Source organism: Osmerus eperlanus, unplaced genomic scaffold (genome assembly GCF_963692335.1).
Source record: "Osmerus eperlanus unplaced genomic scaffold, fOsmEpe2.1 SCAFFOLD_48, whole genome shotgun sequence".
In the NCBI taxonomy this organism is placed as follows: Eukaryota; Metazoa; Chordata; class Actinopteri; order Osmeriformes; family Osmeridae; genus Osmerus; species Osmerus eperlanus.
In genome coordinates, this window is record NW_026911544.1 from 69462 (window position 1) to 83000 (window position 13539).

Genomic DNA, 13539 nt, shown 5'->3' on the forward strand with positions numbered 1-13539 from the left:
TGGATTTACAAAACCACTTGTGTTTTTCTTGAAGGAGTGAGAGAGAAGAGGAGGAGACAGACAGGCAGACAGGCAGGGCTGGCCCAGTGCTGGTGTCTGGAGCTTCTCGACCCAGCAGTGACTGGCTCTGCTCCCGGGACAGGCAGCATGCTGACAGCTGGAGACTGACCCACCATGTCTACATGGACCCCCCTTCCCAGCCTCCCTGCCCAGCCCAGCGCCTCCTCCCTCTGCCTGGTCTGGGTCTCCATGCTCCTGCTGCTCCCAGCCTCCACCCTTGGGTTCTGCCTAGGCTCCCCGGGCCCCCTCGCCCCCCCGGGCCCCCTCGCCCCCCCGGGCCCTCTGGTCGGGGCGGCTACTCCTCCTGGCTGCTGGACCGATGGGTTAGGGTTAGACGGCCGCGCAGCTACAACCACCTGGAAGGCGACGTGAGGCTCCGGAGACTCTACTCTGCAAACAGGTTCTTCCTCTGCATCGACAAGGCCGGCAAGGTGGACGGAACACGCCGGAAAAACTATGCAGAAAGTGAGCACCTCCCGTCCCTCCCTCTCTCTCTCCTCTCTCTCCTTCTCTCCTTCTCTCCCTTCCTCTGTCTCTCCTCTCTCTCCTTCTCTCCCTCCCTCTCTCTCTCCCTCTGTCTCTCCCCCTCTCTCCCTCTCTCTCTCTCTCTCTCTCCCTCTGTCATTCCCCCTCTCTCCCTCTTTCTCCCTCTCTCTCTCCCTCTCTCTCCCTCTGTCTCTCCCCCTCTCTCCCTCTCCCTCTCTCTCTCCCTCTCCCTCTCCCTCTCCCTCCCTCTCTCTCCCTCTCTCTCCCTCTGTCTCTCCCTCTCTCTCCCTCTCCCTCTCCCTCTCTCTCTCCCTCTCTCTCTCTCTCTCTCTCTCTCTCTCTCTCTCTCTCTCTCTCTCTCTCTCATCTCTCTCTCTCTCTCTCTCTCTCTCTCTCTCTCTCTCTCTCTCTCTCTCTCCCTCCCTTTGACTCTGGTGAGTGATGCGAGATGCTTTCTGTCTAACCCTAACCCTAACCATGGTCTCTTCCTAGTTTTACTGTGCTGTTGAACTCTTATCTGGTTGATAGTGTTATAGTGATTCAGAGGAGATCCTCAGAGTGTCACGGCTGTTATTGCTCTGTGTTTGGAGGCAGAGGAGGCGTTGCTAGGTAGATGTTTGGAGGCAGAGAAGGTGTTGCTAGGTTGGGCGGGCAGGGAATACTCAGGAAGAGAGGTAGCTTCACATGGGAGCAGAACTCTAACCTTAAACCCAAACACACAGATTGAGCATTTGTTTGTTAACTCTTTGTGTGTGTGTGTGTGTGACTGGGTGACTGCATATGTGTGTGTATGTGAGTGTATGTGTGTGTGTGAGTGACTGAGTGTTTGTTACAAGTCTACATGCAGCAGTGTGCAATGTGTTGAGCTGGCTGATTTACAAGGCAGTCATATATCTGTGGGTGTGTGTGTGGGTGTGTGTGCTTTTCAAGATTTCTTGATAAGAGACCTGGAATTTAATGGGACACCTGCGACTGGACACACACACACACACACACATACACACATACGTATACTCAACTACACACACACACTCAGCCAGGTCACTCCACAGGTTGTGCATCTTCTCTGTGTGTGACAGATGACCTGCGTGTGTGTGTGTGTGTGTGTCCCAGTGCTGACCCCTGTGTTGTCTGGGCAGCACTGAGGGATGATGTCTGGATGTATTTGCTTGTTACCTTGTTAAGCAGCAAAATGACTCCATGTTTTCCATCCTGCAGAGGAACACAGCTGGGAACAGCCACACAGTGTGTGTGTGTGTGTGTGTGTGTGAGACTGAGCAGCAGTAGCTCTCATAGCTTCCGACCTCCAGCTTCTCCTTCAGTGGAAAGAAATACACACACACACATACACACACGTACACACACGTACACAAACAGGCACATGGAAGTGTTGCATATTTGATGAACACACAGACACCCTGCAGAATAACACTGCTGCTCTCTCCTAGAGACTAACCCTCCGCTCTCCTCCCCTCCTCTCCTCCTCCGCTCTCCTCCCCTCCTCTCCTCCTCGGCACTCCTCTCCTCCGCTCTCCTCCCCTCCTCTCCTCCTCTCCTCCGCTCTCCTCCCCTCCTCTCCTCCACTCTCCCCTCCTCTCCTCTCCTCTCCTCTCCTCTCCTCCCCTCCTCTCCTCCGCTCTCCTCCCCTCCTCTCCTCTTCTCTCCTCTCCTCCCCTCCTCTCCTCCTCTCCTCCTCCGCTCTCTTCTCCTCCTCTCCTCCTCTCCTCCTCTCTCCTCCCCTCCTCTCCTCCTCTCTCCTCTCCTCCTCTCCTCCTCCGCTCTCCTCTCCTCCCCTCCTCTCTCCTCTCCCCTCCTCTCTCCTCTCCTCCTCTCCTCCTCCGCTCTCCTCTCCTCCTCTCCTCCTCTTTCCTCCCTCCTCTCTCCTCTCCTCCTCTCCTTCTCCGCTCTCCTCTCCTCTCCTCCTCTCCCCTCCTCTCTCCTCTCCTCCTCTCCTCCTCCGCTCTCCTCCCCTCCTCTCCTCCTCTCTCCTCTCCTCCTCTCCTCCTCCGCTCTCCTCTCCTCCCCTCCTCTCTCCTCTCTTCTTCCCTCCTCTCCTCCTCATCTCTCCTCCTCTCCTCCTCTCTCCTATCCTTCTCCCTGCTCCTTTCTTCTCAGTCCGGCCCTCACCCATGCCCAGCTCCTACTGTCTGGGTGCAGAGTCATGCAGAGTGTGTGTGTGTGTGTGTGTATGCTCTGGAAGTCTGCTGTACATGGCTGATGCTGCCTCAAACCGCCTGGATCAATCCCACATAGAAAGAGAGGGAGGGAGAGAGAGAAGCACAGAGTTAGAGAACAAGAGAGAGGGAGAAAAGGATAGAGAGGGATAAGATGTTCCTGCTGGTACTAGATGCAGCAGACGGTAAGAGGCTGGAATCTGAGACTGAAAGTCTTCTTAGTGAAACCCTAACCCTCCATCTCCCCACAGGAAGCCCTGGACACCAGGATCTGATGCTGCTTCCTGCTAATCATTAAACTCAAGTTGCACCTCTGAGCATGAATATCCTCTCCTCTGTTGGTATCAGTAAGAGGCTCCTCCTGGTTACAGAGGGAGAGGCTGGGGCTGGGGGGCGGAGGCAGACAGATTTGTCAGTCAAATAATGCAGATTAACATCAGCTGAGAGACAGACAACTCACGTCTGGCAGACTGCAGTACAGACCACCTCCCTCTACCTCCCTCCCTCCTCCACCTCCCTTCTCCACCCCCCTCTGTCCACCCCCTCCCTCCTCCACCTCCCTTCTCCAACCCCCTCCCTCCACCTCCCTCCCTCCTCCACCTCCCTTCTTCAACCCCTCCCTCCACCTCCCTCCCTCCTCCACCTCCCTCCATCTACTCACCCTCTCTCCCTCCACCTCCTTCCCTCCTCATCTTCTCTCTTCCCTCCTCCTCTCTGTGGCTGGGTGTTGAGAGGGCCTGTGTTCCTCCTCCTCCTCTTCCCTCCCTCCACCTTCCTTCCTCCCTCCCTCCTCCACCTCCCTCTACCCTCCCTCTCTCCCTCTTCTCCTCCTGTCTGTGGCTGGGTTGAGAGGGCCTGTGTTCCTGGGAGGGTTAGGGTTAGAGCTGGCATGATGGAGAGGAAAACTGGTCACTTTGTTTACCCAAGCCCTGAGAGGAAGGTACGCATCACTTCCTGGTGGAGGTCATAGGCCGTGCCTGGTTAATTACACAGCAGTGACCTGGACCTGCCCCCTGGTACCCCAGTAGCCTATCGCAGGCAGAGAGTGCAAGATCATAGAGACTATAAGCTCGGCTCCAGAAACACTCATTGGCTGATTATACTGCACGACCAAACTTTTTTTTGCGTTTCTTTCCCCCGGTCCAATCCACCTGGACCACAGCTGGTCTGACCTGGTGAACAGCACACTCTGTTGAGGTTTTGGGTGTGTGAGGGAGGCGGGGGGGGGGGTTGTTTGTGTGGGGGGGTGTATGGTATATGTGTGTGTGAGGGTGTGTGTGCATGTGTGTGAGGGTGTGTGTGTGGGGCTGAAGGCTTCAAACACTTGTCCGGTCTCCAGGTTATGACTCGCCCTGAGGAAGTCAAGTAACGGTAGAATCAGGCTGTTAAACAAACACACAACTAACCCTAACCCTAACACACCCTCCGTCCCCCTAGTATAGCAGCACTGCAACACACACACCCTCACACATACCTTCACACACACACACACACCCTCACACACACACCCTCCTTCCCCCTAGTGTAGCAGCACTGCAACACACACACCCTCACACACACACACACCCTCACACACACACCCTCACACACACACACACCCTCACACACACCCTCACACACACACACACCCTCACACACACACCCTCCTTCCCCCTAGTGTAGCAGCACTGCAACACACACACCCTCACACACACACACACCCTCACACACACACCCTCACACACACCCTCACACACACACACACACACCCTCACACACACACACCCTCACACACACCCTCACACACACCCTCACACACACACACACCCTCACACACACCCTCACACACCCTCCTTCCCCCTAGTGTAGCAAAACCGCAACACACAAAACCTCACGCACACACACCCTCACACACACACACTCACACACACACCCTCACACACACACCCTCCTTCCCCCTAGTGTAGCAGCACTGCAACACACACACCCTCACACACACACACCCTCACACACACACACACACACCCTCACACACACCCTCACACACACACACACCCTCACACACACACCCTCCTTCCCCCTAGTGTAGCAAAACCGCAACACACACACCCTCACACACACACACACTCACACACACACACTCACACACACACACCCTCACACACACACCCTCACACACACACCATAATTTGGAGGCAGTCCCCCCACCTTGCCTCCCCTCCTGCCCCCCCCCTCCTGCCCACCTTCCTGCCTCCCCCTCCACCCCTCCTGCCCCCCCTCCTGCCTCCCTTCCTGCCCCTCCCTCTACCCCAGCCTCTACCCCAGCCTCTTACGGAGTCTGAGGTAATTGGTCTCATTTGACCCTGGCCCTTAGACTGTGGAACGCTGGCCTTATCAGGTGATTGGTGAATGAAACACTTCCGCAGTTCCTCAACATGGTCACACAGTGTTATTAGATGGATGGCCTGACTGACTGATGAAGCTGAAGAGGGAGAGAGAGGGGAAAGAGAGAGGGGAAAGAGAGAGGGGAAAGAGAGAGGGGAAAGAGAAGGGGGAGAGAGAGGGTGGGAGAGAGGGGTATCGTGGTGGTTACTAGCTTGGTTTTGTATTTCTGTCCCAGTCTTACCCCTGTCTGCTCTCCTGCCCTGCCCTCGCACCCCTCACCTGCCCCCGCACCCTCACCTGCCCTCGCACCCCTCACCTGCCCCCGCACCCCTCACCTGCCCCCGCACCCTCACCTGCCCTCGCACCCTCACCTGCCCTCGCACCCTCACCTGCCCCCGCACCCTCACCTGCCCCCGCACCCTCACCTGCCCTCGCACCCTCACCTGCCCCCGCACCCTCACCTGCCCTCGCACCCCTCACCTGCCCTCGCACCCTCACCTGCCCTCGCACCCTCACCTGCCCTCGCACCCTCACCTGCCCCCGCACCCTCACCTGCCCCCGCACCCTCACCTGCCCTCGCACCCTCACCTGCCCCCGCACCCTCACCTGCCCTTGCACCCTCACCTGCCCCCGCACCCTCACCTGCCCCCGCACCCTCACCTGCCCTCGCACCCCTCACCTGCCCCCGCACCCTCACCTGCCCCCGCACCCTCACCTGCCCTCGCACCCTCACCTGCCCTCGCACCCCTCACCTGCCCCCGCACCCTCACCTGCCCCCGCACCCTCACCTGCCCTCGCACCCCTCACCTGCCCCCGCACCCTCACCTGCCCCCGCACCCTCACCTGCCCTCGCAGCCTCACCTGCCCTCGCACCCCTCACCTGCCCCCGCACCCTCACCTGCCCCCGCACCCTCACCTGCCCCCGCACCCTCACCTGCCCTCGCACCCCTCACCTGCCCCCGCACCCTCACCTGCCCTCGCACCCTCACCTGCCCTCGCACCCCTCACCTGCCCCCGCACCCTCACCTGCCCCCGCACCCTCACCTGCCCTCGCACCCTCACCTGCCCTCGCACCCCTCACCTGCCCCCGCACCCTCACCTGCCCCCGCACCCTCACCTGCCCCCGCACCCTCACCTGCCCTCGCACCCTCACCTGCCCCCGCACCCTCACATGCCCCCGCACCCTCACCTGCCCCCGCACCCTCACCTGCCCTCGCACCCTCACCTGCCCTCGCACCCCTCACCTGCCCCCGCACCCTCACCTGCCCTCGCACCCTCACCTGGGGAGCAGTGCAGTGAAACCAGACTAACCCTGTCATGAGGAAGCAACCTCTGAAGGGGCAGTCTGGTCCCTAGAATGGCTCTGCCCCATCCGGCCCGGCCGCCCAGGGAAGCAAAACTGTGCCAGCACAAAGCTGGACCCCCCGTGTGATGTGTGTGTGTGAGTGTGAGGTGTGTGTGTGAACTGTGTGTGAGGTGTGTGTGTGTGCCAAACCTCCCAGCAACAGTTTAATGTGTGGTGTCAGCTATGTGACTCGTTCTTCCTCTGTGGTACAGTGCCCCGAGTGCCAACTGTCCTCTAACTTACACTTCCTGTCTTGTAACCCACACTTCCTGTCGCCCCCCACCCCCTGCAAAAGATCTACCTGCGTTGTCTAACCCTAACCACGGGTATCTTATACTGTGGGCTGGTGAGGGTTAGGGTGAAGGGGGGAGGAGAGGAGGAGAGGAGGAGAGGAGGGGGGTTAGGGTGAGGGTTAGGGTGAAGGGGGGAGGAGAGGAGGAGAGGAGGGTTAGGGTGAAGGGGGGAGGAGAGGAGGAGAGGAGGGTTAGGGTGAAGGGGGGAGGAGAGGAGGAGAGGAGGGTTAGGGTGAAGGGGGGAGGAGAGGAGGAGAGGAGGAGAGGAGGGGGGTTTACATTTACATTTATTCATTTAGCAGACGCTTTTATCCAAAGCGACTTCCAAGAGATTAGGGAGGGTTAGGGTGAGGGTTAGGGTGAAGGGGAGAGGAGAGGAGAAGAGGGGGGTTAGGGTGAGGGTTTTGGTGGAGGGGGGAGGAGACGAGGGGAGGATAGGGTTGCCCCCCCAGAGACAGAGGATGTAGAGGAACAGACCCAGAGAGTAGAGCTCCATCTGGTGGCCGTGGAGAGGAACTCTCCCAGCATCAGACTGGACCTAACCCTAACCCTAACCCCACCATGGCAGGTCCCAGTCATGCCAGGCTCAGTCATGTGGTTCTGGTTCAGGGTTGTGAAGCCTCCTCCAGGTCTCCTCATCACCAACCAAGACTGTCTTCTCATGGGAACCAGGCCTGTTTCTAACCCCCCACCCCTCCCCCCCCCAGGTCTGCTGGAGATCCGCTCGGTCAGTGTCGGGGTTGTGGCCATCAAGTCTGTCAGCACCGGTCTGTACCTGGCCATGTCCAAGAAAGGAACTCTCTTCGGCTCGGTAAACTTGCTTCCTTACTCGCTGTCTCACACACACACACACACACACACACACACACACACACACACACACACACACACACACACACAGACCCAGGGGTCCCACACACACACTCTCAGGCACACACACCAGCCAGTCAGATAGGTGTGACAGAGAGACAGGTGTGTGACAGAGAGACAGGTGTGTGACAGAGAGACGTGTGTGACAGAGAGACAGGTGTATGACAGAGAGACAGGTGTGTGACAGAGAGACAGGTGTGTGACAGAGAGACAGGTGTGTGACAGAGAGACAGGTGTGACAGAGAGACAGGTGTGTGACAGAGAGACAGGTGTGTGACAGAGAGACGTGTGTGTGTGACAGAGAGACAGGTGTGTGACAGAGAGACAGGTGTGTGACAGAGAGACGTGTGTGTGACAGAGAGACAGGTGTGTGACAGAGAGACAGGTGTGTGACAGAGAGACGTGTGTGACAAAGAGACAGGTGTGACAGAGAGACAGGTGTGTGACAGAGAGACAGGTGTGTGACAAAGAGACAGGTGTGACAGAGAGACAGGTGTGTGACAGAGAGACAGGTGTGACAGAGAGACAGGTGTGTGACAGAGAGACAGGTGTGTGACAGAGAGACAGGTGTGTGACAGAGAGACAGGTGTGACAGAGAGACAGGTGTGTGACAGAGAGACAGGTGTGTGACAGAGAGACAGGTGTGTATCCGTGGTGATGACCAAGCTGGGTTGTGGTTAATGAGTTTGAGATGAGTCAGCATGGAGAGAACACAGATGTAACTAGAGAGGGTACAATTTCTGGGGAAATTGTAGGGTGTGCTTGCTTGCGTCGGTTGCAGATGGGTCCATTTATTATGAAACAAGCCGAACCCCCTTTGAAATAAGCTATTCTAACAACGTTGTGGCCAGCAGTATTTTTCAGATGGAATCATGATTCAAACAGTATCATCTGCTAACTGAAAATATGCCCCCAAACATGTAAATAAGCTTGATATTTATTTAGGGGGTACTGGCTAATTCAAAAGAAGTTGGCTGGAAGCGATCATTGTCAGTAACAAAGCCAAAAGCGACCACTTGGTCTCAGTCTAGAGCCCTGCGTGGAGAAGCTGAATTGTGCTACGAGCAAGCTAGCCTAGCTGCTGTTGCTAGCCAAACTTCACTGAATGTGCCGGAAATGAAAAATGTTTCTTTTGACATAAAGTTTAGGCTGTGGCATTGAAGACAGCGATGCACCACACAAGCTTGAGTTTAAATACATTATTTAATGTGACATTACTTACCGTACATGCAAGTCTTGAATTGCTTAACTGCATGATGCTGCTAGTACACCAAGGCACGATGCAATACTTGCTGTGCGACAGTCTTACTAGCACATCTATGCACGTCGTATCTATGCGTCGTTGCTAACGTGTGCTGACGTTGTGACATTATGACGTAGGCTAGCACTGAGTTCCCTTTGTGCACAAAAAGCCCTTTTTGCCACAAAAACATTGAAAGCTCCTAAACCGTGCAACGGAACGTAAATAAAAATACAAGCAACGCAATCGCTAACAAGACGAACCTTTTGACACCAACGTTGTCTATGTAGCCCATATATTGAGGGATCCTTAGGGTGTGAAAAGAAAGAAGAAAAATAATAATATATATGTGAGAGAACAATGGTTGTGCTCGCCGAAGGCTTGAGCACACCCAATTAAGAATATTACTATCTGCATGTCACACCCTCAGAATATTACTATCTGCATGTCACACCCTCAGAATATTACTATCTGCATGTCACACCCTCAGAATATTACTATCTGCATGTCACACCCTCTTTACTGAAAGCATATAAAACATTCAGAAGATAAAGCCCACTACCTGGTCTTCCCCCTGCCTACAAGACCACCACACACCTCCCTACAAGACCACCACACACCTGCCTACAAGACCACCACACACCTCCCTATAAGACCACCACACACCTGCCTACAAGACCACCACACACCTCCCTACAAGACCACCACACACCTCCCTACAAGACCACCACACACCTGCCTACAAGACCACCACACACCTCCCTACAAGACCACCACACACCTGCCTACAAGACCACCACACACCTCCCTACAAGACCACCACACACCTCCCTACAAGACCACCACACACCTGCCTACAAGACCACCACACACCTGCCTACAAGACCACCACACACCTCCCTACAAGACCACCACACACCTCCCTACAAGACCACCACACACCTCCCTACAAGACCACCACACACCTCCCTACAAGACCACCACACACCTGCCTACAAGACCACCACACACCTCCCTACAAGACCACCACACACCTCCCTACAAGACCACCACACACCTCCCTACAAGACCACCACACACCTGCCTACAAGACCACCACACACCTGCCTACAAGACCACCACACACCTGCCTACAAGACCACCACACACCTGCCTACAAGACCACCACACACCTCCCTATAAGACCACCACACACCTCCCTATAAGACCACCACACACCTGCCTACAAGACCACCACACACCTGCCTACAAGACCACCACACACCTGCCTACAAGACCACCACACACCTCCCTACAAGACCACCACACACCTCCCTACAAGACCACCACACACCTCCCTACAAGACCACCACACACCTCCCTACAAGACCACCACACACCTCCCTACAAGACCACCACACACCTCCCTACAAGACCACCACACACCTGCCTACAAGACCACCACACACCTCCCTACAAGACCACCACACACCTCCCTACAAGACCACCACACACCTCCCTACAAGACCACCACACACCTCCCTACAAGACCACCACACACCTCCCTACAAGACCACCACACACCTCCCTACAAGACCACCACACACCTCCCTACAAGACCACCACACACCTCCCTATAAGACCACCACACACCTGCCTACAAGACCACCACACACCTCCCTACAAGACCACCACACACCTGCCTACAAGACCACCACACACCTCCCTACAAGACCACCACACACCTGCCTACAAGACCACCACACACCTCCCTACAAGACCACCACACACCTGCCTACAAGACCACCACACACCTGCCTACAAGACCACCACACACCTCCCTACAAGACCACCACACACCTCCCTACAAGACCACCACACACCTCCCTATAAGACCACCACACACCTCCCTATAAGACCACCACACACCTGCCTACAAGACCACCACACACCTCCCTACAAGACCACCACACACCTCCCTATAAGACCACCACACACCTGCCTACAAGACCACCACACACCTGCCTACAAGACCACCACACACCTCCCTACAAGACCACCACACACCTGCCTACAAGACCACCACACACCTGCCTACAAGACCACCACACACCTGCCTACAAGACCACCACACACCTCCCTATAAGACCACCACACACCTCCCTACAAGACCACCACACACCTCCCTATAAGACCACCACACACCTCCCTATAAGACCACCACACACCTGCCTACAAGACCACCACACACCTGCCTACAAGACCACCACACACCTGCCTACAAGACCACCACACACCTGCCTACAAGACCACCACACACCTCCCTACAAGACCACCACACACCTGCCTACAAGACCACCACACACCTGCCTACAAGACCACCACACACCTGCCTACAAGACCACCACACACCTCCCTATAAGACCACCACACACCTCCCTACAAGACCACCACACACCTCCCTATAAGACCACCACACACCTGCCTACAAGACCACCACACACCTCCCTATAAGACCACCACACACCTCCCTATAAGACCACCACACACCTCCCTATAAGACCACCACACACCTCCCTATAAGACCACCACACACCTGCCTACAAGACCACCACACACCTCCCTACAAGACCACCACACACCTGCCTACAAGACCACCACACACCTCCCTATAAGACCACCACACACCTGCCTACAAGACCACCACACACCTCCCTACAAGACCACCACACACCTCCCTATAAGACCACCACACACCTCCCTATAAGACCACCACACACCTCCCTATAAGACCACCACACACCTCCCTATAAGACCACCACACACCTCCCTATAAGACCACCACACACCTCCCTATAAGACCACCACACACCTGCCTACAAGACCACCACACACCTGCCTACAAGACCACCACACACCTGCCTACAAGACCACCACACACCTCCCTACAAGACCACCACACACCTGCCTACAAGACCACCACACACCTCCCTACAAGACCACCACACACCTCCCTACAAGACCACCACACACCTGCCTACAAGACCACCACACACCTCCCTACAAGACCACCACACACCTGCCTACAAGACCACCACACACCTGCCTACAAGACCACCACACACCTCCCTACAAGACCACCACACACCTGCCTACAAGACCACCACACACCTGCCTACAAGACCACCACACACCTCCCTACAAGACCACCACACACCTGCCTACAAGACCACCACACACCTGCCTACAAGACCACCACACACCTGCCTACAAGACCACCACACACCTCCCTACAAGACCACCACACACCTCCCTACAAGACCACCACACACCTCCCTATAAGACCACCACACACCTCCCTACAAGACCACCACACACCTCCCTATAAGACCACCACACACCTCCCTATAAGACCACCACACACCTCCCTATAAGACCACCACACACCTCCCTACAAGACCACCACACACCTCCCTATAAGACCACCACACACCTCCCTATAAGACCACCACACACCTCCCTATAAGACCACCACACACCTCCCTATAAGACCACCACACACCTCCCTATAAGACCACCACACACCTGCCTACAAGACCACCACACACCTCCCTACAAGACCACCACACACCTCCCTATAAGACCACCACACACCTCCCTACAAGACCACCACACACCTCCCTACAAGACCACCACACACCTCCCTACAAGACCACCACACACCTGCCTACAAGACCACCACACACCTCCCTATAAGACCACCACACACCTCCCTATAAGACCACCACACACCTCCCTATAAGACCACCACACACCTCCCTACAAGACCACCACACACCTCCCTATAAGACCACCACACACCTGCCTACAAGACCACCACACACCTGCCTACAAGACCACCACACACCTGCCTACAAGACCACCACACACCTCCCTACAAGACCACCACACACCTGCCTACAAGACCACCACACACCTCCCTACAAGACCACCACACACCTCCCTACAAGACCACCACACACCTGCCTACAAGACCACCACACACCTGCCTACAAGACCACCACACACCTCCCTACAAGACCACCACACACCTGCCTACAAGACCACCACACACCTGCCTACAAGACCACCACACACCTCCCTACAAGACCACCACACACCTGCCTACAAGACCACCACACACCTGCCTACAAGACCACCACACACCTGCCTACAAGACCACCACACACCTCCCTACAAGACCACCACACACCTGCCTACAAGACCACCACACACCTGCCTACAAGACCACCACACACCTCCCTACAAGACCACCACACACCTGCCTACGACTGCTTCAGAACTGACAGTAGTTACAGATAAAACCAGACTTCAGCAGAAATTCTCTGAGATTAAACATGCAGACAGCCAAGTGTAAAGTGTGTGTGTGTGTGTGTGTGTGAGTGTGTGAATGCAGACTCTGACCTTTGCTCTCTGTCTTGGTTTATAGAGAGCGTCAGTTTCAACCAAGCCAATCTTTAGTAACCTGTTTCTCCTCCTCCTCCCCCGCTACCCTTCCTCCCCCTCCTCCCCTCCTCTCCCTCCTCCCCCACTACCCCTCCTCTCCCTCCTCCCCCACTACCCCTCCTCTCCCTCCTCCCCCACTACCCCTCCTCTCCCTCCTCCCCCACTACCCCTCCTCCCCTCCTCCCCCTCCTCCCCTCCTCGCCCTCCTCCCCCGCTACCCCT

At 56.0% G+C, this 13539-nt stretch overlaps 1 protein-coding gene across 1 annotated transcript in view; it reads left to right on the forward strand.

The window, feature by feature from the left end:
- The window catches only part of fgf22 (fibroblast growth factor 22), a 19305-nt gene continuing 5766 nt past the window's right edge, over positions 1–13539 (forward strand). Inside the window, exons 1-2 of the mRNA XM_062455608.1 lie at positions 1–525; positions 7430–7533. Coding sequence (XP_062311592.1) covers positions 183–525; positions 7430–7533 — 447 coding nt within the window. The 5' untranslated portion in view covers positions 1–182. The remainder of the gene's footprint in view (positions 526–7429; positions 7534–13539) is intronic.